Below are 27,937 nucleotides of genomic sequence, written 5' to 3' on the forward strand. Positions count from 1 at the left end.
GCGAAAGTATTCGGCCCCTTGAACTTTGCGACCTTTTCCCACATTTCAGGCTTCAAACATAAAGATATAAAACTGTATTTTTTTGTGAAGAATCAACAACAAGTGGGACACAATCATGAAGTGGAACAACATTTATTGGATATTTCAAACCTTTTTAACAAATCAAAAACTGAAAAATTGGTCGTGCAAAATTATTCAGCCCCTTTACTTTCAGTGCAGCAAACTCTCTCCAGAAGTTCAGTGAGGATCTCTGAATGATCCAATGTTGACCTAAATGACTAATGATGATAAATACAATCCACCTGTGTGTAATCAAGTCTCCGTATAAATGCACCTGTACTGTGATAGTCTCAGAGGTCCGTTAAAAGCGCAGAGAGCATCATGAAGAACAAGGAACACACCAGGCAGGTCCGAGATACTGTTGTGAAGAAGTTTAAAGCCGGATTTGGATACAAAAAGACTTCCCAAGCTTTAAACATCCCAAGGAGCACTGTGCAAGCGATAATAATGAAATGGAAGGAGTATCAGACCACTGCAAATCTACCAAGACCTGGCCGTCCCTCTAAACTTTCAGCTCATACAAGGAGAAGACTGATCAGAGATGCAGCCAAGAGGCCCATGATCACTCTGGATGAACTGCAGAGATCTACAGCTGAGGTGGGAGACTCTGTCCATAGGACAACAATCAGTCGTATATTGCACAAATCTGGCCTTTATGGAAGAGTGGCAAGAAGAAAGGCATTTCTTAAAGATATCCATAAAAAGTGTTGTTTAAAGTTTGCCACAAGCCACACCAAACATGTGGAAGAAGGTGCTCTGGTCAGATGAAACCAAAATTGAACTTTTTGGCAACAATGCAAAACGTTATGTTTGGCGTAAAAGCAACACAGCTCATCACCCTGAACACACCATCCACACTGTCAAACATGGTGGTGGCAGCATCATGGTTTGGGCCTGCTTTTCTTCAGCAGGGACAGGGAAGATGGTTAAAATTGATGGGAAGATGGATGGAGCCAAATACAGGACCATTCTGGAAGAAAACCTGATGGAGTCTGCAAAAGACCTGAGAGTGGGACGGAGATTTGTCTTCCAACAAGACAATGATCCAAAACATAAAGCAAAATCTACAATGGAATGGTTCAAAAATAAACATATCCAGGTGTTAGAATGGCCAAGTCAAAGTCCAGACCTGAATCCAATCGAGAATCTGTGGAAAGAACTGAAAACTGCTGTTCACAAATGCTCTCCATCCAACCTCACTGAGCTCGAGCTGTTTTGCAAGGAGGAATGGGAAAAAATTTCAGTCTCTCGATGTGCAAAACTGATAGACATACCCCAAGCGACTTACAGCTGTAATCGCAGCAAAAGGTGGCGCTACAAAGTATTAACTTAAGGGGGCTGAATAATTTTGCACGCCCAATTTTAGTTTTTGATTTGTTAAAAAAGTTTGAAATATCGTTCCACTTCATGATTGTGTCCCACTTGTTGTTGATTCTTCACAAAAAAATACAGTTTTATATCTTTATGTTTGAAGCCTGAAATGTGGCAAAAGGTCGCAAAGTTCAAGAGGGCCGAATACTTTCGCAAGGCACTGTAAGTGTGTCCATTTCCAAATCATGTCCAATCAATTGAATTTACCAGCCTTCGCTTTGGCTCCCCCTCCTGTCCAGCTCAGGCATTCGGCGTCACCGGCCTTCTTGCTGCTGCCGAACCTACTGCTGGTAAACACCCTTCACTCATTAACCCTGGACTTGTTTCTTCATCATTACACACACCTGGTTCCATTCCCCGCTCACTGTATATATACTCCCTCTGTCATTTGTCTTTGTCGGTCATTGTAAATGTTGCTTGTTTTCCTGATGGGTATCTCTCCTACTATTTCCTGAGTATTTTATTAGTTTGCACTTTGGGTTTCGTCCCGCTTTTATATATGGTGCTTTAATAAATTCAGTAGTTCTAAACCTGTGACTGCTTTCTGCCTACTCCTCTCTACACTTGTGACAACAGGTAGACTCCAAGTTGTAGAAACATCTCAAGGATGATCCATGGAAACAGGATGTACCTGAGCTCAATTTCGAGTCTCATAGCAAAGGGTCTGAATACGCAACATTTTGGAAAAACATGTTTTTGCTCTGAAGAATCTCAAATATAAAATCGCTTTTGATTTGTTTAACACTTTTTTTGGTTACAACATGATTCCATATGTGTTATTTCATAGTTTTGATGCCTTAACTATTATTCTACAATGTAGAGAATAGTAAAAATAAAGAAAAACCCTGGAATGAGTAGGTGTGTCCAAACTTTTGACTGGTACTGTATATGTAGCAGAAAAGCTGTAAAATATATATATATATTTGTCATCCGAAGGGTTAATATAAAAATATACTCTACCGGTCAAAGGTTTTAGAACACCTACTCATTCAGGGTTTTTCTTTTCTTTGTATTAATTTCTACATTGTAGAATAATAGTGAAGACATCAAAACTATGAAATAACACACATGGAATCATATAGTAACCAAAAAAGTGCAAAATAAATCAAAATATATTTTATATTTGCGATTCTTCAAATATCCACTCTTTGCCTTAATGACAGATTTGCACACTCTTGGCATTTTCTCAACCAGCTTCATGAGGTAGTCACCTGGAATGCATTTCAATTAACAGGTGTGCCTTCATTAAAGTTAATTTGTGGAATTTCTTTCCTCCTTAATGCATTTGAGCCAATCAGTTGTGTTGTGACAAGGTATGGGCGTATACAGTAGATAGCCCTATTTGGTAAAAGACCAAGTCCATATTATGACAAGAACAGCTCAAATAAGCAAAGAGAAACAACAGTCCATCATTACTTTAAGACTAGAAGGTCAGTCAATAAGGAACATTTCAAGAACTTTAAAAGTTTCTTCAAGCGCAGTTGCAAAAACCATCAAGCGCTATGATGAAACTGGCTTTCATGAGGACCGCCACAGGAATGGATGACCCAGAGTTACCTTAGCTGCAGAGGATACGTTCATTAGAGTTACCAGCCTCAGAAATTGCAGCCCAAATAAATGCTTCAAAGAGTTCAACAGACACATCTCAACATCAACTGTTCAAAGGAGATGTGTGAATCAGGCCTTCGTGGTTGAATTGTTGTAAAGAAACCACTACTAAAGGACATCAATTAGAAGAAGAGACTTGCTTGGACCAAGAAACATGAAAAATGTGAGATTTTTGGTTCCAACTGCCATATCTTTGTAAGACGCGGTGTGGGTGAACGGATGATCTCCGTATATGTATTTCCCACCGTAAAGCATGGAGGAGGAAGTGTTATGCTGTGGAGGTGCTTTGCTGGTGACACTGTCTGTGATTTATTTTGAATTCAAGGCACACTTAACCAGCATGGCTACCACAGCCTTCTGCAGCGATACACCATCCCATCTGGTTTGGGCTTAGTGGGACTATCATTTGTTTTTCAACAGGACAATGACTCAACACACCTCCAGGCTGTGTAAGGGCTATTTTACCAAGAAGGAGCATGATGGAGTGCTGCATCAGATGACCTGACCTCCACAATCCCCTGACTTCAACCAAATTTAGATGGTTTGGGATGCCAACAAGTGCTAAGCATACTATATGTGGGAACTCCTTCAAGACTGTTGGAAAAACATTCCAGGTGAAGCTGGTTGAGGGAATGCCAAGAGTGTGCAAAGCTGTCAAGGCAAAGGGTGGCTATTTGAAGAATATAAAATGTATTTTGATTTAACCCTTTTTTGGTTAATACATGATTCCATATGTGTTATTTTATAGTTTTGATGTTTTCACTATTATTCTACAATGAGGAAATAGTAAAAATAAAGAAAAACCCTTGAATGAGTAGGTGTTCTAAAACTTTTGACTGGTAATATGTATGTGTGTGTGTATATAAAAAAAAATCTAGAGGAAAATCTGAATTCACATTTTAGCAAGACAACCTAAAACAAGGCCAAATCTACACTGGGTTGCTTACCAAGAAGACAGTGAATTTTCTTGTGTGTTTTGACTTGAAAATGGTTGTCTAGCACCCATCGGACCCCCTCATAAATTGCCTTTTGTGAAATTACACTAACACTTGACCCCCCCAAAAAAAAAAAAAAAAAAAAAAAAAAAAAACTTGCACTGACTTTGCTGATAAAATGTACTTCCTATGACTGAGATGTGTGGTTGTCCCACCTAATTATCTTAAGATGAATGCACTAACTGAAAGTTGCTCTGGATAAGAGCGTCTGCTAAATGACTAAAGTGTAAATGTTGGGCTGATAGTTATATCGTGTGTGTGTGTGTGCGCACAGGGGTGTGGTATGTACATGTGTGTGTATTTCTGTTTAGGGGGTGCATCCCTGTGCATTTACATGTAGCTTTGTGTAGGACTGGGCGTATAATTCTTTTTAATTTCTGCCATCCAAAGATGTCTGCGCGGCAGTTCAGCCAGCTCCACAGAGTCGGCACAGGGCTGTAATTGGAAGTAGAGCAAGTGAGCGGAGCTGCTGTATTGATAAGAGCGTATCAGGCTCCGTCAGCAGGCCTTGTGTCCGCCACGCTTCCCTAGGGAGGGGAGGAGGAGCTGTGAGTCTGCCATCTGTTGGAGCAGGCGCCTCACTATGGGGAGGCATGGGGGTGGGTTGGTGCAGGCAGTCTGCAAATATATACATGTACATGTAATAGCTGCAGATCTGGCTGCCAATTAAGGTATAAATGTAATGGGAGCATGTGTGAGGAGTGCTAATGAAGACAAGTGGGCGAACTAATATAACAGCACTGTGTGTGTGTGTGGAGGGGGAGGGTTTCGCTACCTAGTTGGGTGTGAGGGGGCAGAGCCGCGACTGTTGGCACACACCCTGCCTACATTATTGTGTGTCCTGTCTGTCTGGGCTGTTGAGTCTCAGGCTGTTGACTTCTCCACCCTCATTTAGGCAGACTGTAATATTAGTATTTCATAAGTGAGGATAGCGATGTTATTGTATATTCCATGTAATGGAAGATACCATTTTGTACATGGGAACTAAATGGAGCCACAATTTAATTTGGGGTGGCAGGTAGCCTAGTGGTTAGCGCGTTGGGACAGTAAGTGAAAGGTTGCTGGATCGATTCCCCGAGCTGATAAGGTAACAACAATCTGTTGTTCTTCCCCTGAACAAGGCAGTTCCCCGATAGGCCGTCATTGTAAATTTGAATTTGTTCTTAACTGGCTTGCCTTGTTAAATGAACTACATATTACCATATTTGATTTGATTCTAGAACACAGCACCAAGTACAGTGAATGAAGTGCAACACAATGAGTATCCATATTCACAACAAACTACTTTCAAGGTGTTAGTATAGAGGACATCAATCCAAACCATTTCATAGGCTTACCGTGTCACTTCAAGGCACATGTTAAAAGTTGTTATGCAGTGCCATGATGACACAGTAATTGTCTGTTGTTAGAATAGACTCTTAAATCTGCCATATGCTCCTGCAGAACATAAACCATTCATAAATCTACGAGCCTACTTAATAAACTAGGTGGTCGATCGTAAATGATGGCAGATATACGTTTTTTAATTCTGTCGTTGTCCTGCATGTGATGGGTTTAATTCCCATCAAATAGAGATATTACAGGTGACAATTCAGTATATCAACATGGGCTATGGAAATAGCTTTCGTGACTATGTATAGCCATAACACACCATGGACTGCTTAGGTTTATGGAATAGCATGATAAATAAATGGTAAAATGCAATCACATTATCGCCGTAGTGAAATTCATCTGATGAGAAACGCCTATTAGGTGAAGCTGTGCATGCAATGCTTCATCTGGACCACTAGTCGTTGCTCTTTCCCTGCAGTACGATTGGATGGCAAAGCAGGGGACTTTTCAGTAGTTTAAAAATGTTAGTAGGAATCTGAGCGGATGCTCTGTTGCGATTGGTTTGAGATGCACTATCTTCTTTTCGTGATTGGTCACGAGGTGTTAAAGGGGTGTGAGAAGTGCTGTTGAGGGAACGGGGGCCAAGGTCTATTTCTCATCCCGCTTCACTTATCCCTTACATGCCTCATCCTCCAAGTAACCTAGTAGGTTTTCATACACTGCGTACAGTACGGTTTGAAATGTGATTCAACATACGCACTGCTGGAATACTATTCTGTGGCAGCTAAAGGATTTGTGTTTACACCTTTTTAAAGGGGAGAGGAAAGGCAGACCACCTTTGCCATGCCAGCGGATTTGTTAGCGGTTTTATGCGTGATTACTACGGTTTACGCAGTGGAAGGTAAATTATTTGAGTTTCTCTCTTTGTAGCTGTGATATTCTATTGCTATGTGTGCACGTATGTGAACGCAATATGGTGCATTATACAGTGTTATTGTAAGCGCATGGATGTATTCGTTTCTAAAGGTATGGAAAGCAATTAGGATCTTGGATGGGATAACTTTGGAACTGGTTCCGTGGCGCCTCTCTGATTGATTCAGGCAGAGGTACCCAGGGTCGAGAGTGGGTGTACCACTGCCACTACGATGGTGGATGTGCAGTTTTGGGTCATGTATTCCCTTCAATAATATACCATCAATAATTAGACTACTAGATGAGCATTGAATCAATGTATTACTGATTAATATTATATTATATATATATATATCGTTGCTTTATGACGCGTTCATGTCGCGTCGAAACTTGGGACCTCCGAGTTGAAAGGAACGTATGTTATTTGTGTAGAGCTTCCTATTGGTTGATTCTGATTACCTCCCATGTGTGGAACTCGGGCTCCGACTCTTTATTCTTGGTTAGCAAGTCCGAAATTCCCGAGTATCGGACATTACCTAAACGCTGCATTAGGTTAATTGCTTCAATTAAGATATTCCACGATTTCTTCCAATCATTTAATGCCGCTGGACAATTAAATAAAAATTCAACTATACATAGGCCTAATTCCCCAATTATTTACACCAATATTATTTGATAGGACATTACCTCCCAAACATATAGGCTAGTGGAGGAGATGAGGGAAGCCTGCAGTCAGTGAGTCAGTGCCACAGAATATTCATTTCAGGTCATGTTTTAAGATATAAGGTGGCAGGTAGAGAACCTATACTCATTTATTTTACCATTTCCTCCTAAACCTCCATACATTATGACTTCATTGAATCTCTTTTTACTTGATGTGAAGCTGTCCCTCTATATAAGCTATAGAGAAGGTCAAGGTCTCTCCGAAATGCTGTTTGTTCGATATAATAATGAGAAGTTCTGTATGGAGGTTTGTTCCTCTCATGTCCATTTTTCTCTCCGGTTTCTACAAAATATTTAAAAGGTGGATTTTGTCTGTATGTATCTTTTTGAATAGGTTACTCGGACAGAATCCACAGGTTGGCTGGTCTCACGAGGTGTATTGCTATCATATCCCCAGACGCGATGCATAACGCGTCCTCCGCTATGGCTGTGATGAATAGCCTAGCCAACGTGCGTCAGTGGTGAACGCGATGACAGTCAGTTGATCGAATGCCCTTGTTTCATGTTTTCTTACTGAGGTTTCTTGTAGATCAATGCACTGAGATACACCATGCAAAAAAACTGTATCAAATGTTTCATCTTTGATTTGACCAGCTTGTTGGTGATGATAAGATACAATATGTCAGGGCAGGTAACAAGGTTTTGGAAAGGTAAAATGGTTACCTATTTAACCTGTACTTGGTATAAAAATACATGGGATTTAAAGCGCTCTCAGGAAACTCAAGGACACTTTACAGCAAGAGAGTAAAAACCAAAACAAGTATAAAATAAAAACTAATAAAGCTACAAATCCCCATAATACGTGGACTAGGGGTGACTGGTCATATAGTGAGGACCCTCACCCTTTGCCTGGCCGTGACAATAACCTGGCTAATAAAATCAAATGACATTTTATTCGCCACGTGCTTCGTAAACAACAGGTGTAGACTAACCGTGAACTGGTTACTTATTGTCCATTCCCAACAATGCACAGAGAAAGAAAATAGAGAAATGATAGAAAAGTAAAAAACGTGGTAATAATAAATACACAATGAGTAACGATAACTTTTCTATATACACTGGGTACTAGTAACGAGTCCCTGTGCAGGGGTACGAGGTAATTGAGGTAGATATGTACATATAACTAGGACTAAAGTGACATCATAAACAGTAGCAGCAGCATATGTAATGAGTCAAAAATGCGCTACAAGATCAAGCAGATTGCGTTCTTCATTTCACCTGTCACATAATTTTACATTATGAAGTTTACCTTAGTTCCCCAGAACAGTTGAACCAGTCACGCGTTTGTTTGTAAATAGCACAACGGGAGAAAGTGGGAGTTTGTGAGTCCATGGCGAGTCTCTGTTGTGCTGCGCACATGAGGTGATGAAGTTACACTTGTATGCAATTCACTACTAAATGTTTGCCATTATATATCTTATAACGGCATTCTGCCAGAAGTGAAAGAGCTCTGGATGAGATACCTCTACAGTTGACATTATTTCTCTGTTAGCGTTTGTTCTTCTATCCGGTGCGCCATTAACCCATTATGCTCTTCCTTCAGAAAAGCATGCATCACAACTTTGTTCATTTTCACAATTTCTGTCTTTCACTTTCGATTGTAAATGTCCACACCCCCCGAAAATGAGATTCGGTAGCTACTACTGTAGCTATGCTTGAATGTATGAGTCTTTGCAATTAGTTTGTTAGTTTCGCTCGTTAGCATTTAGCTAACAGCATCTATGTGATTTTGCTATTAGTTTGTGCAAATGTTGTTAGCATTCTGGTTATAGAAGCCCAATGGGAGTGTCTTGCGTTTTTCGCACGCCCCTGTGTGCTATGCTGGTAATACCGTAAATCCCATAATGAGGGAAGAACGGTATGATGATTTGAAAATCTGGATACCACCCAAGCCTAGTGTTGATGTGTTTGGACCAGTGGCAGTCTGTACCGTTTAAGATGGAGGATGATTATTTTTTTAAATTCACATGGCCTTATTTCTATTACAGCATATTGGATGACTGTCAATCATATTACAGTCACTCAGCTCAATGTAACATGGATAGGTTTAGGCTTACTAAATGATACTAAAAAAAAATCTGTACCCATCATGAGGTTGCTACAACCTAGTTTATGAATAAATGTTTACAATGTAGGTGCACAGGTCTAGAGAATTTTGAGTAATCAGACAGTGACACATTCAATATCGTCTTGCACACTTTTGCCTGTGTCTAGCTGATCTAGGGTGTAACCATTAGTCCAACAGTTGCAAACAATAGTTTCTATTGGATAAATTCATTTATACCCATTCCGTTTGCCTCAATTCAATACATTTTTTTCAACAGAATCACTGCAATGAATACACCCCTGATCACAAGCAAACGGCACTTTTATGCCAGACACATAAAAACAGCCTGTTGTATTTCTAATTCCTTCTTGCATCTATCTATGCGCTCTCCTCCTCTCACCTTTTCCCTCCACTCGTGGACTTCAGTGCACAACACATCAGCTGTCTGTGACCAGGCGAACAAACCTTTCCAAGCCAAACCTTCCTATCATGGCCACTAACCTCTACACACAGTCTACATTGTTGTCATGTCATAGGCAGCATAGTTACTAGAACTAACACATTAGTAAACCCGCTACAGTGTAGTCAGCAGAAATCAGTTTAGCAGTTACACCGGCAGCCCCAGTGGCAATAAATTAATAAAACCAAAAGCTTACCTTGACTCTGAAGAGTTCCAGTGTTGGATAGCCATAACTAGCTATCTAACATAGCATCCCTCTGTTTGAGCTGGGTGTTTGAGTAGGCTAAACTAGCTAGCTGAATTCATCACTAGCTAAGCAAGTGAAAACAAATATGCTAAGAAATATCTATCTTTTTCTGCTCCTTACTTTTGGAAGATATTAATTTGTTCAAAATGGTTCAACGATTATTTTTCTTTGTCAACTACTCAACACATTTTATGCACTGTAGTGCTAGCTAGCTGTAGCTTATGCTTTCAGTGCTAGATTCATTCTCTGATCCTTTGATTGGGTGGACAACATGTAAGTTCATGCTGCAAAAGCACTGATAAGTTGGAGGACATCCTCCAGAAGTTGTCATAATTACTGTGTAAGTCTATGGAAGAGGGTGAGAACCATGAGCCTCCTAGGTTTTGTTTTGAAGTCAATGTACCCAGAGGAGGACAGAAGCAAGCTGTCCTCTGGCTATACCATCGCACTATATTAGAGTGCTGCGGAGGCTACTGTAGACCTTCATTTCAAAACAATGTGTTTTTATAAATTATTTGGTGACGTGAATATATTTAGTATAGTTTTATCTGAAAAGGACGTGAACATATTTAGTATCGTTTTATCTAAATATATCACTTTTTTAAATGTTTCACTATTTAGATTTTTATGAAATTCACTGAGGATGGTCCTCCTCGGAGGAGCCTCCACTGGTTTGGACCATATGTGACGTGGACACAGAGGAGCTTGAAGCTCTCGACCTGCTCCACTACAGCCCTGTCGATGTGGATGGGGGCGTACTTGATCCTCGCTTCCTGTAGTCCACGATCAGCTCCTTTTGTCTTAATCATGTTGAGGGAGAATTTGTTGTCATGTCACCACACTGACAGGTCTCTGACCTCCTCCCTAAAGGACAGCGGTTCCCAAACTAGGGGTTGTGAAAATGGGGTCCTGGAAGAATTTCCAAAATCCTGGAGAAAATAGATATATACAAAAAAATTATAAATTATAATATCGCCATTGTATCTCAATCATTGTAATGTGGTTAACCTTAACAATCTAAATAAAAAATTATTCAAATCTAAAAGATAAAATTCAACTAGAGAGCGCCCTTAGATTATGGGAAAAAGCCCCACTTGACCGTTGCACTAGAATCATTCCCACGGTGAATGGCTAAGCAAGCTATGCTATGAAACCACACACTATTGCAGAGACTTTGATATTACTGGATGCAACTGATATGGTGAAAACAATGGGTGGGGAGAAAGACGCACAAACTCACATCAATAGCTTTGTCAGATAACACTGTTAAATGAAGAATTCATGCTATTTCTAGCAATCAAGAGAACACTGACTGAATGACTCAAACTCTCCAGCTTATGCTCTCCAAATGGACGTTAGCTGTGAGGGCCGAGATGTCCATGCATTGACTTTTGTTCACTTTACATGTCAGGGGATGCTATTCACGAGTACATACTATTCTGTCTCACGATTCCCGAGCATGAAACGGCACAGGGGATGTTCAGTGTGCTGCGTGGCTATATTGATGAAGAACAGATTCCATGGGATCAAATGGTGGGCTTTTGCATAGATGGGGCAGGTCTCTGCACTCTAGTTATGAATGGGTCTCCCTCTGCCATATGGACGCATTGTATGATACACCGATAGCAACTCGCGGCAAAAGAGCTGAGCGCAGAAATCAGAAATATACTGCAGCAGATAACTTCGATTGTAAATTACATCAAACCACATCCACTGTGCACACCTGTTCGCAAAACTATGTGTAGATATGGGATCAGAGCATGACAATGTTCTTTTTCACACCGAGGCCTGGTGGTTATCGAGGGGGAGTATTGGAAAGATTTTTCGCATTGAGAGAGGAACTGTTGTCATTCACAATGGATGTAAAAAAAAAACAGACTTGGTTGAGTTTCTGTGTAATGAAAAGAAAATGTCTCCTTGCATATTTTGGAAACTGAACGAACTGAACCCAAGCATGCAGTGGAAATACAAGAGCATTGTGACCAAATCAGTGGATTCAGAGGAGATAATTATTTTTGGAGAGAGTCTTTCAAAAGCGAACCATCAGCTGTGCATCAGTAAGTGTCCCACACAGTGATGACTGCTCACCTCCAACGCTTGGAAGGGCACTTTGGGACCGACGTCCCAATCCGTGTGACTGTGATCCCGGCTCAGTTGACATGCCGGTAAGTGAAATCGAACACCTACGGAGGAATTTTGGTTCCTGACTCAAAGGGAATAATACACTGCTGTCTCCCTCTGGGCATTAATGCCATGTTCAAAACAACTGGGAGCTCAAATCTCAGACTTCTGACTTCAGTGCGTTCAAGAAAACTGGGATTTATGAAGCTGGTGATAGATGTGATAAACTCCTCAATGCCATCAGATAAATCCCAGAACATGTTCCAGTCTGTGCTAGCTAAACAGTCCTGTAGATTAGCATCCGCTTCATCTATAGGCCAGCCCCGATAGAGGACTGCTTAGCTCACCTATTAGTGGCCAGGCCCCATGAATGAGATGACCCATGTTAAGGCAGGCATTGTCAAGAAATATCCACAGCTATCCATAAACACTGCCAATTAGGGAATTGCCTTGGCCTTATTAATGAGCTGCCCCATGCTTTGGCTTTGCCCTACATTGGGTATGGTGTGGCCAATCAGGCCAATCCTTCAGCAGGACTTCCTCTAACCCAGCCTCTCAGTGCCCTAATTGAATGCAGGGTCTATTGCGGGTAAATTGCTGCCTAATGAACTGGGCGATTAAGTCATTTAAACAAGAATCTGTTTAAGGGAAACAACGTTATAGTGATGATTAGAGTCCAGATCATTCCTCTCACAACCTTACAACAGCCGGTGTGCTGCTCTCTGCTTCACTTCATTCTCTTCTTACCATACCATTAGGTATTCAGTTATCTTCTCTCTCCCTCCGTGCTCTTCTTTCATTCTCTATGCACAGCTAATTGTGTGAATATTTCAACTGTCCTATGAATTCAGACTGAGACCAAATCCCAAACATTCAACTGCTCTGTTCTAATCAGCACTGTGTTTTAATGAGTCTTTTCCTTGTCATCTTTCTTCATTTCTCTTTTCATATTTTGCTCTATTCACCCCCCTTTTCCCTTTCGTTTCATCCACATATTTCTCCCACTAACTGTCTGTTTCTATTGTACTAATTTTCCCCTTTTCTCTCATGGTCCCTCTATCACCCTGTGTTTTAATGAGCTACATTTAAGACATTCATTATTGCCAAGCCTTAAATAAATTGACCATATCCCCTAGCATGTTAATGCAGCCTCTAACTTCCAGGCCTGCCTTATCTTAACTCTCTCTGAAAAACTCAAACCCTTCACCAATAGTCTAAGAAGAAGGATATGGGAAGCGAGAGGATTAGGTAGAAAAATAATTGTGGTGTTGGCTGTTAGAAAAGGGATAGAGAGGAGAGAATGAAAGAGGTAGTGCGTTAGTGAGGGATGTGGAGTATGTAAGTTACTGAGTGAATGGTGGTGGCGGTGCTAGGGTGGCATTGGGGGCCCCTCACTTCCTCCCCTGATGAAAGAGGCCCCTAGGCCTGGTTTCCATTGGAAAGAGTGTGGTTGGCATAAGGGTACATGTCCGTACAAAGAATCATTGTTATGTCTGCGTGTACCTGCTCCAGGGCTTGTTTCCTCTCTCTCATATTCAATTCATATTAAACTCAATTCATATTCAATATGCTTTATTGACATGAAGGACAAGGTCAATGTCACCAAAGTAAAGTGATACACATAAAATATGAAAACAACAGTGATAACAATTTAAAATAGTAAATATAATGCTCATGGAAAAAAATATACACTAAAAACATACAAAAGTGGACACCCCTTCAAATGAGTGGATTCAGCTTTTTCAGCCACACTCGTTGCTGACAGATGTATAAAATTGGGCACACCGCCATGCAATCTCCATAGACAAACACTGACTGTAGAATGGTCTTGCTGAAGAGCTCAGTGACTTTCAACATTGCACTGTCATAGGATGCTGCCTTTCCAACAAGTCAGTTTATCAAAATTCTGCCCTGCTAGAGCTGCCCCGGTCAACTGTAAGTGATGTTATTGTGAAGTGGAAACGTTGAGGAGCAACAACGTCTCAGCCGCGAAGTCATAGGCCACACAAGCTCACAGAACAGGACTGCAGAGTTCTGAAAATCGTCTGTCCTCAGTTGCAATACTCACACTACCGAGTTCAAAACTGCCTCTGGAAGCAACAGCAACACAGGAACTGTTCATCGGGAGCTTCATGAAGTGGATTTTCATGGCCGAGCAGCCGCACACAAGCCTAAGTTCACCATGTGCAATGCCAAGCGTGGCGTGGTGTAAAGCCCGCCACCATTGGACTCTGGAGCAGTGGAAACGCGTTCTCTGCAGTAATGAATCACACTTCACCATCCTAGCAGTCGCTACGGATGAATCTGGCCTTGGCGGATGCCAGGAGAACGCTACCTGCCCAATGCATAGTGCCAACTGTAAAGTTGGGTGGAGGAGGAATAATGGTCTGGGGCTGTTTTTCATGGTTTGGGCTAGGCCCCTTAGTTCCAGTGAAGGGAAATCTTAATGCTACCGCATACAATTACATTCTAGACGATTCTGTGCTTACGACTTTCTACTGCGAGCAGATTTAAAATGCAGGGAAAAATACACCTTATGTAACAACCGGGACTGTGAAGAGACGCACACAAAGGTACAGACACATGTATACACACACATTGTGATATTGTTGGATGGTGGTATTGAGCATTTTGTGTTGTGGATATGTGGTGGTGTACTGTTTTATCTTTAGCTCATTCAGTACAAACATAGTTCACGGTTTTATCTCTTGTTTTACAAGTGTAACAGTATAACTTTAGTCCATCCCCTCACCGGGCTCGAACCAGGGACCCTCTGCACACCCACAAAGCATCGTTACCCATCGCTCCACAAAAGCCACGGCCCTTGCAGAGCAAAGGGAACAACTACTTCAGGTCTCAGAGCGAGTGACGTCACAGATTGAAACGCTATTAGCCCGCACCACCGCTAACTAGCTAGCCATTTCACATCGGTTACACAAGTAATGTGGGTGCATTGGTGTGTTTGGACCCCAGGAAGAGTAGCTGCTGCCTTGGCAGGAACTAATGGGGATCCCTAATAAATACAAACGCCGACTGCGAGCCAGGCCTAATCGCCCAACATCAGTGCCCAACCTCACTTATGCTTTTCTGGCTGAATGGAAGCAAGTCCCCGCAGCAATTTACATCTAGTGGAAAGACTTCCCAGAAGAGTGGAGGCTATTATAGGGGACCAACTCCATATTAATGCCCATGATTTTGGAATGAGATTTTCGACGAGCAGGTGTCCACCTACTTTTGGAAGATCATACTTTTTGTTTTGCTAATGCTAACTGTCAGTGCCCAGTTTTGGCAGTAGGCATCTATCACTGACAGGCTATACTGTAACCTCTGTTCTGTTGGAGACAACAAGACCAGGTCATTTGCATAGAGAAAGAGCCTCATTTCTTGTTGTCTAGGAGAAGCCCAGGAGCTCCAACTGTTTTGAAAATTCATCAATATAGATATTTAACGATGTTGGGCTGAGATTTGCTGCCCTGGGTGACCCCTTTTTACATGTATTTTTCTTGTACTTTGATTTAATATCCTCATAGGTTCTTCCTCCAATTCCACTTGGATGAGTTTCAGGAAGAGTCCTTTATGCCAGATGGAAGTCAATAAAGCAGGAAAATATTTTACCCTTGGTGGATTGATAAGGGTGTATATGTTTTTAATTTTTATTTATTTATTTCACCTTTATTTAACCAGGTAGGCTAGTTGAGAACAAGTTCTCATTTGCAACTGCGACCTGGCCAAGATAAAGCATAGCAGTGTGAACAGACAACACAGAGTTACACATGGAGTAAACAATTAACAAGTCAATAACACAGTAGAAAAAAAAATGGGCAGTCTATATACAATGTGTGCAAAAGGCATGAGGAGGTAGGCAAATAATACAATTTTGCAGATTAACACTGGAGTGATAAATGATCAGATGGTCATGTACAGGTAGAGATATTGGTGTGCAAAAGAGCAGAAAAGTAATTATTTTTTATTTTTTTAAACAGTATGGGAGTGAGGTAGGTGAAAATGGGTGGGCTATTTACCAATAGACTATGTACAGCTGCAGCGATTGGTTAGCTGCTCGGATAGCTGATGTTTGAAGTTGGTGAGGGAGATAAAAGTCTCCAACTTCAGCGATTTTTGCAGTTCGTTCCAGTCACAGGCAGCAGAGTACTGGAACGAAAGGCGGCCAAATGAGGTGTTGGCTTTAGGGATGATCAGTGAGATACACCTGCTGGAGCGCGTGCTACGGATGGGTGGTCAGATGTTCTTTGTTTCGGTAGGAAGCCAATTTGACCTGCACTTAAAGGGACATTTCACCATATTCATCATCTCCAGCAACACCCCAACATCAACGTATGTGAAAATTGCACGTATCTATTTTTTGAAGTAAAAAAGATAGAGGAAGATAAATGTTTCCAATCAAATCAAATCAAATGTATTTATATAGCCCTTCGTACATCAGCTGATATCTCAAAGTGCTGTACAGAAACCCAGCCTAAAACCCCAAACAGCAAACAATGCAGGTGTAAAAGCACGGTGGCTAGGAAAAACTCCCTAGAAAGGCTAAAACCTAGGAAGAAACCTAGAGAGGAACCAGGCTATATGGGGTGGCCAGTCCTCTTCTGGCTGTGCCGGGTAGAGATTATAACAGAACATGACCAAGATGTTCAAATGTTCATAAATGACCAGCATGGTCGAATAATAATAAGGCAGAACAGTTGAAACTGGAGCAGCAGCACAGTCAGGTGGACTGGGGACAGCAAGGAGTCATCATGTCAGGTAGTCCTGGGGCACGGTCCTAGGGCTCAGGTCCTCCGAGAGAGAGAAAGAAAGAGAGAATTAGAGAGAGCATATGTGGGGTGGCCAGTCCTCTTCTGGCTGTGCCGGGTGGCGATTATAACAGAACGTGGCCAAGATGTTCAAATGTTCATAAATGACCAGCATGGTTGAATAATAATGATGGGTATTCCAATAATAGTGATGGGTATTCCAATGACATCATCTGTGTGCAAAGTGTGATTACTGTCTACTAATTGATTGATGATGCCATTGGAAATACTTATCACCCCTTAATTTTCACACACGTTGATGTTGGGGTGGTGCTGGAGAGGATGAATATGAACATTTGTAAAACACTGTTTTTGTTGAGGAAAGTCTGTATTCTCGTATTTATTATGCTGCAAGAAAACCTTCCCTAAATGACTTGTCACGCAGATACCGTGATAATTATTATGGTCATATATTTGCCTTGAATATGGGTGTTATTATGCCTTATTTCTGGAAAGTATCCTACATTCAGCACCAGATTTAAGAGCTACTGTAGAGTATGGCTTCCTACAGCTTAGGGCTGCTTTTCTTCAGCATGGCACTGCCGATACCGTCTGTCCCACAGGCTTTACCGCACTTGAAGGGTTTGATTTTCTCTTTCAGCTCTGTTAGTGTGATGGGTATTTAATGGGTTTTGTTGGTCTTTATTTTGATTGTTTTTCCATAAAATAAAAAAAATGTATCAACCAATTTGGTCTGAGTCTCGGTTAATTTCTGGCATTCTGGATTTTCATATAGTTTTTCAAAGTAGTTTTTCCAGATGCCTTTTCGATTGGGGTTGTTTCTCTTATTATGTGAGGCATTAGTCTCTCTGTGTGTGCGCCATTCATTCACTCTCCTGGTAATTAAAGTCTTCAGCAGCAGCTCCTGGTGATGGGCGAAGCAGACCTCTCTGTGCGCCTCACAGCCCCCCCAACTAAAATACTAATTGGTTTTGATATTGTGCTTAAAGTTTGAATTTATATGATTATGGTCTTAGCTTTGTGTTTTTTAAGCATTCCGTTATTACATGGATTATGAGTCAATAGCCTTGTTTACAAAGGGACAAGAGAGCAGAGTGTTAGGCCAAAGGAGGAGGGAGAAAAGGCAGGAGCGGATTATGTAGGTAGGTGAGTTGCTGGGTCAGCTAAGTGTATTTATTCTTGCTGGCTCGCTCTCTCAATTCAATTCAAGGTCTTTATTGGCATGGGAAACATATGTTAACATTGCCAAAGCAAGTGAAGTAGATAATAAACAAAAGTGAAATAAACAATAAAAATGTACAGTTAACATTACACTCACAGAATTTCCAAAAGAATAAAGACAATTCAAATGTCATCTTATGTCTATATACAGTGTGCAAACAATATGCAAATAGTACAAAAGGGAAAATAAATAAACATAAATATGGGTTGTATTGACAATGGTGTTTGTTCTTCACTGGTTGTCCTTTTCTTGCGGCAACAGGTCACACATCTTGCTGCTGCGATGGCACACTGTGGTATTTCACCCAGTAAATATGGGAGTTTATCAAAATTAGGTTGGTTTTTTGAATTCTTTGTGGATCTGTGTAGTCTGAGGGAAATATTTGTCTCTAATATGAAAACACATTTGGCAGGAGGTTAGGAAGTGCAGCTCAGTTTGCAGCTCAGATTCCACCTCATTTTGTGGACAGTGTGCACATAGGCAGACCTGGCTCTCAAGAGAAGACAGGCTATGGTGGCCTTTCTCAATAGCAAGGCTACCTACGTTCACTGAGTCTGTACATAGTTGAAGCTTTCCTTAAGTGTGTGTCAGTCACAGTGGTCAGGTATTCTGCCACTCTCTGTTTTCGGGCCAAATAGCATTCTAGTTTGCTCTGTTTTTTTGTTAATTCTTTCCAGTGTGTCAAGTAATTATCTCTTTGTTTTATCATGATTTGGTTGGGTCTAATTGTGTTGCTGTCCGGGGGCTCTGTGGGGTGTGTTTGTGTTTGTGAACAGAGCCCCAGGACCAGCTTGCTGAGGGGACTGTTCTCCAGGTTCATCTCTCTATAGGTGATGGCTTTGTTATGGAAGGTTTGGTAATCGCTTCATTTTAGGTGGTTGTAGAATTTAACGTCTCTTTTCTGGATTTTGATCATTAGCGGGTGTCGGCCTAATTCTGCTCTGCATGCATTATTTGGTGTTTTACGTTTGTCCCATTTTGTAAATTCTTGGTTGGCGAGCGGACCCCAGACCTCACAACAATAAAGGGCAATGGGTTCTATAACTGATTCAAGTATTTTTAACCAGATCCTAATTGGTCTGTCAAATTGTATGTTCTTTTTGATGGTATAGAATGCCCTTCTTGCCTTGTCTCTCAGTTCGTTCACAGCTTTGTGGAAGTTACCTGTGGCGCTGATGTTTAGGCCGAGGTATGTATAGTTTTTTGTGTGCTCTAGGAATTTTGAATTTGTATTTGTGATCCTGGTGACTGGACCTTTTTTGTCTTACTGAGATTTACTGTGACCAGAATCTGTGCATAAGATCTAGGTGCTGCTGTTGGCCCTCCTTGGTTAGTGACAGAAGCACCAGATCATCTGCAAACAGTAGACATTTGACTTCAGATTCTAGTAGGGTGAGGTCGGGTGCTCTCTCTCTCTTGTCTAAATACATCGGTGTTTCATAACATCTTATTTCTGTCCTTTCTCTAGAGGCACCCTTCAAGACAGGGGCACCTCATCTCTAATGCCACGCTAATCATTGTCCACAAGGGTCACAGGTCACATTATGCCTTGCTATGTGGATGTCCATGTGACTAGCTGTGTGTATCTGCAAGTGCCATAAAACAGAAAGTAGGACCCATCCAGAGCACATTATACAGCAGAATTTGCTTGGCTGCTTTTCAGGACCGTTCAGGCACTGTTCTGTTCTCATATTCTATCTGTGGTGTTCTCTGTTCTGCATGCCCTTCTCCTCTCCCATAGTAATGAGAGAAAGCAAGGGACAGAAGGTTTAAGGTAGAAACTGAGGGAGGAAAAGTTTGAACAAGGGGGAAAAAGTGTAGGAATGTGGACAGGCAGGTGATGGCGTGACACAGTTGGTAATGACCCTGCCCTTGACTCCCCCTTTTTTCAGGTAATTAGGTATTGATTGTTAAGATGCAGCAATACTTAAAAAAGAAGGTAACAGCCCTCTCCTTCTGTGCCTTCCTTCTGTCCTTTTTACTGGAGTGAGCAGCATAGTTAGACTGGCTGTCAATCTGGGCAGCAGGGCCAGCCTAGTGGGGAAAAGAGAGGGTTCATCAACCTGTGATGCAAAGCCTGGTGTAGACCAAGTCAGACGTTCCCCTTGAGAAGTAACTTTCTGACACTGCTCAGTCCTGTTGGATATACACGTATGCTTGCGTCCCAATAGAACAAGCAGAAAAAGCACAGAACTGTACATTTATGAAATGATTTCCTTTGGCAGGTGATGTATGGAATCAATGTGTCAGTGTTCCCATCCAGGTGAGAGTCTATCCAGGTGCTAGTGGAGGGCCACTCTGTAGTTTTGTCTTTGACTGTTTCATTCAGATGTCTAATAATGTAGATGAATAGGAATGAAATGCTTGGTCATCACTGTTTGGTGGCAAATTATGCTGATCATGTGATTTTCAGCATGCATGTCTTGTAAGGATAGGGACCCTGTGGGTGTGAAAAGATGGACTCACTCTGCCTCCCAGTTCCTTCCCTCCTGATTCACAGCCTCATTATTTTAATATGTGCATCGAAGTTGCAGCCCTTATTTCCTTTTTATACCCAGGAAACAATGCCATAAAGCTGTTACGTACCTCGTGAATCTTCCTGAGCGGCCATTTTAGATCCCTGTTACAGCCTTATACACTTTGTCTTGTATTTATGACCTCAGGAGTGTACTTATTTGGACTTGAGAGCGAGAGAGAGCGAGAGAGAGAGAATTCTGGCATGTTGTTGATGTCTCTTATCAGTCTGTGTATGGAACAACACAGGAGAAGACCGACATCTGCACATTAAACACATGAATTAACAGCCCAATCTTTGATGCATTTCTTATCCTATTGCAAATCCTCAAGGCAATAGGGTGATTTGACTGTTTGGGCACTAGGTGATCAGTGAGTAATAGGGAAGATATTGGGGTCGCAATTACCTTGTTGTCAAGGTTGATTTAACAACATCAGATTCAATTAAATTCCATCAAGGATAGATATCACATCAATGTTGAAAATGGATTGACAGACGTGCAGAAGCACACCGCCCTGCCCCTCTACGTGCAACATCACTTGTCTTTTCATGTTTAATACATGTTCATTATAGTCCTGTCATTACTAATTTACCTGACAGCTGACCTCATCATGGGCACTGCTTCCTGCTTATAATCATGTGTGACATTAGTTATTATTGATGAGGAGAGGTCTGTGCTACAAATGCATGATCTTGGGCTAGATGGTGCTGGCTGTAACCTAACCAAGGGTTTGAGCACTTACTCTATCACTTAAACCTCCACTGCATGATGTTGTGTAAAAACCTGGTTAGAAGAGTTGAGCTGTCTTGATTGTACGCCCAAGAGCACACAACACCAAGCTAGTGTGTGGAATGATAGACGGAAGCCTACTTTCTTTCCCTGACTTATGTTTGTCAGTGTGCACCTTGCTTTGCTTCAGTTGACAGCAATACAAAACAAAGACCATCTAGGAGATCATGAATGTGTCTTTGGAGCTGATGTTTATCTGCAGTGAAAAGTTGAAAACACAAGTAGAGACAAAAGCATTCTGAAGAGCTGAACCACCCAACCTCCCTTTGCAATTTACATAACGAACAGAATTTGATGGCTTTAATTTTAGAAATAGATGATTGTGTTTGATGAAAAAAGGCAAATGGGCATTTTGAAGAAAGGGTTCTTTGTTTCTAGCATATGGCAACGTCAGATTTTTTCCTTCTTTTTGGTGTTTTTTAGACTTATTAATATGCTGGGTAAGCAGTGATTGCCAACTGCCACCAGCATGCTACACAGCAGGCATGATGTGGGCTCCTTTAGAAATGTTTGAATGTGGTGTTTATTACAGAATACTAATGCGTTATATTTTATGAAAAAAAATTCAATTACGCTTCATTTCACACAGTATTTTGAAACAAAATAGCTCTCCCACAGTCAGAGACAAAGACAGACATAGCTTTTTCTGAATGTCAAATGCACCACCAGACATCAAGGGCCTTTTCTCAACCACTGAACACTGTGTGAGTTGGTTGAGAAAATGTGCCTCAGATTTGCCCATGTACTACTGTATATCAAATCACATTTAATGAGGTCTGTATAAGGTCTGGGCCCTCTCCCTTGCAGCAGGAAGGGACATTACTCCTCCCAGGTTCTTGCTTCATCTGTTCCCTGGTCACTGACACAGGAGCATTAGCTGACATAATGGGGAATTATTAGTGGAAGAGCAGGTACTGTATTTAAGGGCAGGCAGTGTGCCAGCCACCTAAGGAGTCTCTCTCTCTGGGCGTATGGCTCCATAAGCAAGTATAACGGATGTTTCAGGAGGATTATCCCACCAGGGAAGACAGATGGTGAAAGGCAACCAAAGAGAGGGGGAGGATTGTGGAAACCTAAAAGCATGGCAAATAACTTAAGTGTATGCCCCTCTGTGATAATGGAGGTGTTTAGTGTGTGTGTTTTTGAAGAAATCTTCTAAGACGTCTTCACAAGGATAGTAAAACAAGGAAAATTCAGACAAGTGGGGACACAAGGAAAAAGGCTTTTAAATGTAGGGTTACAATTAGGGTTAAAATTAGAGTTAGGTATAGGAGTTAGGGTTTGTGGTTAGGTTTAGGTTAGGGGTTAGGTAACGTACTAAACTCTACTCCATGTTGAAGGAAGTTTCTGAATAACTTCACCAACCGAGACCAGGCTTTGTGGAATATAGCTCCAACCAGCTCCGATTCTCGAAGTTCAATACTTAAAAGGTTTTTAATTAGGAAACGCCCACTTTGTACCGACAGTATGTTTGGCCTCTGTAGTTGCATACCGTTCTTTGTTAGCTAAAATCCATACGTTAATCAAACGCAACTACAGAGGAAAAACATAGGTACAAGGTGGGCGTTTCATAATTGAATATGGACTTTGGGCGAATTGACATAGTCGGAGCTAGATTCCACAAAGCCTGGTCTTGGTGCCACACCGTTGGTAATTGAAACTGTGTGTATGTAGCCTACTCTCTGTAACCCAGCGTTAATGGTTGACTATACAGCACCCACCCTAATGCAACCCATGCCTTACATCACAGGAGCAGTTCTAAAGCCAGCTCTGGTGACAAACCTTTCTTGGAAAGCAGGCAGAGAAAGATCAAGTTTAAGAGAACAGGAAGGAGAGAGGGAGGGAGGGAGAGAGAGAGTAGGAGAGAGAGGTTGATTAAGAGGATGAGGCACGAAGAGTGCGCAGTCTCTGTCAAGGTATGCGTGAAGGGCTGTAGGAAGTCAGGTGCAGGAGAGCAGATATTTGGTAGCAAACTGGAGCCTTTTATTTGGCAAACCAAAAACACACGGCACAAATGAACACGGAATATAAATACGGGTTGAACATAACCCAGCGCAACCAGCCTAACGTGCGCATACATGAAAACACATAAACAATACCACACAAAGACATGGGGGAAACAGTGTTAAATACACAACACATAATGAGGGAAATGAGAACCAGGTGTGTGGGAAAACGAGACAAAACAAATGGAAAATGAAAAAGGGATCGGCAATGGCTGGAAGACCGGCGACGTCGACCGCCGAACACCGCCCGAACAAGGAGAGGCATCGACTTCGGCAGAAGTCGTGACAGTCTCACACGTTTTTGCAACACCTGACTCTGTCCATTGAGCAAGAATGTATTTAGTCTTTTCCTCGTTAAACTGCTTATTTTTGCGACCCCTCTTTTTTTCAGTTCCCTCTCTCCTCATTGAGGTCAGGCCGGTGTTTGAGTATTTTAGAAATGGCTATTACATTGCTCATTAGCTGCGGTGGATTTGGTGCTTATTCTGGACATGCAGACAGTTTTCAGCCCCCAGGTTTGTTATGTTGCTTTTTAGCACATTTTCCAGCATACTACCATGGATATGGACGAGGGAGAAAAGTATTGAATTTGGAACTTTCCAGTTATGTGAGGCTGTGATCAGGGATGACAAGCATCCATCATTTCCTTTCTCCTCACAGTCAGAGAGAGTGAATTCTCTGTGACAGGACACATCAAATAATACAAACAATATATGCTTTTATCCCAAGCGACTTAGTCATGTGTGCATCCATTTTAAATATGGGTGGCCTCAGGGAGTCAAACCCACAATCCTGGCGTTGTAAGCGCCATGCTCTACCAACTGAGCCATACAGGACCATGTATCAACTGACAACTGACTGACACTCTACTTTCTTTACCAACTTTTAGTTACAGTAGCTACTTTTACGTATTCGATATGAAAGAAATCAGATTTTTGTACTCCAGCAAAAAGGAATAAGATTTGACCTAGTGTCTTCTCCCCTACCAGGATGTGATTGACAGACAAAGTATCCAGTAACTACAAGCTCCGTAGCCTCAGCACTTCATTGGTTCTTAACAAGCACGTAAATCAAACCAATGGTGACCTTTTACAAAACCTTCTCCATGACCGCTGTTAAGCACGTTTTGACTAATTCAACCTCATTGTCAAATGTCATTGAATATATCCTTATCTGGTTTCACACGTTCTCCACATTTATTGAGTGATAACTCAGAATACCTTTAGTGTGTCTAATCAGAAGAGAAGAAAAACTAAAAAGTTGTTTTAAAAAATCCATCAAATCAATATGTTTAAAAAAACTTAGCCAGTAGCAAGAAGTGTGCTGACTGGAATAGCGTATAGCAGGAGACGAGCAAAAGAGCTAAGTTCCACAGACTTAAAATATCTAGCACATTTTATGCTGTTGGACCCAAGACAAGCAGTAAAAACCAACACAGATTTCATTTCAGCAATCTTTTCAAAAGTTATGAAACCCCTAAAACACTCACTCACTCACTTTCTCTGAATGTGTTGGTTTGTGTATGAGATACAGTATGAATGTGTTTGCAGTTTGTTTGGGGTGGGTGTGCAGTATGCTTGTACTTTTGGGCAATGTGTTTGTGCTGTATGGATGTATGCATCTGTAAATCTGTGACTATTTTGTTGGAGCTCAGTGAGTGACAGTGGTTGTGTAGTCTCTGTGAAGAGCTCAGTCAGGTTTATATCACTGGACAGACACGTCTCTGGCAGGATGCCCAACCCTTCTGATTTACACAGATGTGAGGGGATAGGCCCTTCAATCAGAAAGGCCATTTACAAATGACTTAAATGTAATGTAAATGTACAAAATCTATGGCAACAAGAGTCTTGCCTTCCCAGTCGTCAGTGACATATATTACATTTTTCCCCTAAACACACCCACTGTAATTTTTCTCCCTAACTCAGACAGACCCCCTTGTACACGTACGTGTGTACACACACACACACACACACACACACTCCCTTAGCCAGCTGTCTGCCGGGAGGAAGCTATTACAGCCAATAAAACATAGCTCCTTGGCCACGGTCCCAGCATGCTGAACTGCCAGCGCAGTCCTTCCCCTGTGGTCATGGAGCTCAATGGTGTCTGCAAGCTGAGCGACCAGAAACTAAAAGCCAGAGGGGAAATGACTCCATTCAGCCCACTGTTAAGGGATGCTGTGTTTGTACATCTACAGTACCTATTCTGATGATAAACACGTCTCAGGCCCAGTGGCTACATGGAAGGTAATTGTGCCCGTTTTCTTACTACTGGACTGTTTGCACAAAATGAGGGTTACGTTGTGCCCTTGTGTTCTTCTCTAATTGTTTCAGCTTGCTTATTACGTGTGCGTACATACACAGTATTTTCCCGCTTTCTCTATTTACTTTCCTCTAGTTTCCTAATCTGTCTTTAATTTCTAATTTCCAAAACACAAACATACACATAAGGATTCTTTCCCCTTTTCAATCCAGGAAGATTATTTGAGATCAGGGCAATTACCTGGGACAACGGAAAGCAATTTGCTTTGCCTGGCAAAAACCCATCACAGATTGCTTCAGTACCTGGCCTCCCTGGACTTTCATTAAGATGCTGCTGAACTTTGGGGAGCCCCTGGTAAGTGAAAGCAATTCCAGCCATCTCACCAGGCTGTTGAATGAAATGGAGGGCACTGTTTTGGGGAGAAGAGGGGAAAATGGACAGAGATGGAATCTTAGCAAAAAGCTATTAAAACGAGTGTCCCTTTTTACCATGGAAGGGTTTAAGGTGGGGATGACGGGAACCCATGGCAGGAGGAAGGGAGATGGACAGAACTGGAGAGTGGAGTTGACAGAGAGAGAAAGGGAGAGTGAAGTGGACTGTGAAAGGACTAGGTAGATAGGGAGAGATAATATAGCATTGGACCAGTCAGACTTTCTGCCTCCCGTCTTCCTGTCCATCTTCCCACAGAAGAAGTATAGGATTCTTTGAGTTATTTCTCCAATAGCAGTACTATTGGACTACTGTGGTATTAGAGAAGCTGTGTGCTCTGTGTATCAGATGGTGCGGTGTGTTTAGTTGTGGAGGCTGTGGGCTGACGCCGAGCACTGTCACATGGACTCTACGGTTGTGTCTCTGCTGCTGAAGCTGCTGCTGCAGTGCAGTCCTCCTGCTCTACCCTGTGGCCTGATCCTTATGAAAGAGGAACTCTTGTGGGAGGAAGTCAAGTGTGTGTGTCGGAGCAAGCAGACACAGGCTGCTAAAATCTGTCACCCTCGCTTGACTTGCTTGCCCTCAGAGGGAGGTGCCCTCCTTTTTTCCTACTCCCCCTGTTCAATCATGTTAGATTTATGTTGCTGGCTAACCCCCCCCCCCCCCCCCCCACACACACACACACACAGCCTTAGTTTGTGGTTGAGTGAGTACCCATGGGGACGGGTGACGAGCTCTGTTCCTGTCAAAGTGACACTTTGTGTGGTTTACAGACAGTGCTGTCCTTACCCAAACTCAAATTCCTGGTAGAACAATCCAGAATGCATCAGTTTGCGGAATGCATCAGTTCCCCCATACAGGCATGAACAGGATGAGATTCATCCAGAGAATGGAACAAGAAAGCAGAAAACGGCAAACAGCTAAATGCATTCTAGCATCATCTGTTTCATTTAGAGAGAGTATGGCTTTGTACAGATTAACCTCTTCTCAAGTGGTATAGCTTGTGTGCTTGGAAATAACATTGAAATAATTATCATGTATTCATTATTTATTAAACCTAATCGAGCAAATGAATGTACCCTACGGACCAATGAGAAAATGAACGCATTATCAGACAGACAAAAAAGACGAGTGCAATCACTTTATTGTAGATATGCTGCACAAAGCACTAAATTGTGAATGTTACTGATGTCGGATGATCATCTTTGGAGTACCTGATTGGGATTCTATTTGTTATCTTGAAGGTACACACACAGGATAAATAAGTGCTTGATTGCCGGCGGCATTGGAAAATCTATTTTACATGTGTTTTTTTTTTATTTACATTTGTTTTTTGGGGCTGCAAATTGGTCTCTGAATTTGTCTGTTGTAGTAGTTTGTTACTTATCGACTGTGTTGATTGTTCCCTTCTCCGAAGAGCAGAGCTACAGAGAATGGCACCCAACAAATACCAACCTTTACTCTAGTAATCCAGATGTCACCAACATTACTACCTCCTGTAACAGACTCACCTAATGATTGTGTTGTATTACTGCACCATTCATACGGAAGGGAAGTCGAGCCATGTAGTAAAGAGCAGGGTCCCAGGGTGTGAGTGGATTAGTACACACTGGCCCGGCTAGCAGCTGATGGCTAACAGTCCAGTGAGACTTTTCCCCAGCCTACCCACTGGCCATCTTTCAGCCACCTGATGGTGGTGGCTTTAAGAGGCTTGATATTCTGAGGGTGGAAGGTCACTCCTGGAATGTGTGAGAGTGGATCAGCTCAGTCAGAGCAGTTATCCAGAGCCTGTTTAAAGGCTCCACAGCTTTAACTCTATTGTCCCAACTTGCCAAAAGAAGCTTAAGAGGTAATCGGCTCAGGGCTGTGGCCAGGGCCCTGGGAGAACCTATCCGTATGGGCCCTGCCGCCCAGAGACACCCCTAAAGGGGTTCAGAGAGAGTGAGAAGGAGGCCCCTGAGTTCCAAATGATCAGGGATTACAACATATAAACCTGTGTTTACCATGGCTGCCAGATAAAGTTTCACAGCTTTCACACCAGCACAACCAGGCCTGTTATTAGGAG

General features: G+C 42.0%; 1 protein-coding gene across 1 annotated transcript in view; it reads left to right on the forward strand.

Moving 5' to 3' along the window:
- The first annotated feature begins 5,999 nt into the window (after window positions 1-5,999).
- The window catches only part of LOC115108408 (ephrin type-B receptor 1-like), a 208,327-nt gene continuing 186,389 nt past the window's right edge, over window positions 6,000-27,937 (forward strand). The window contains exon 1 of the mRNA XM_029632688.2: window positions 6,000-6,267. Coding sequence (XP_029488548.1) covers window positions 6,210-6,267 — 58 coding nt within the window. The 5' untranslated portion in view covers window positions 6,000-6,209. The remainder of the gene's footprint in view (window positions 6,268-27,937) is intronic.

This window comes from Oncorhynchus nerka, linkage group LG24, assembly GCF_034236695.1.
Source record: "Oncorhynchus nerka isolate Pitt River linkage group LG24, Oner_Uvic_2.0, whole genome shotgun sequence".
Classification (NCBI taxonomy): Eukaryota; Metazoa; Chordata; class Actinopteri; order Salmoniformes; family Salmonidae; genus Oncorhynchus; species Oncorhynchus nerka.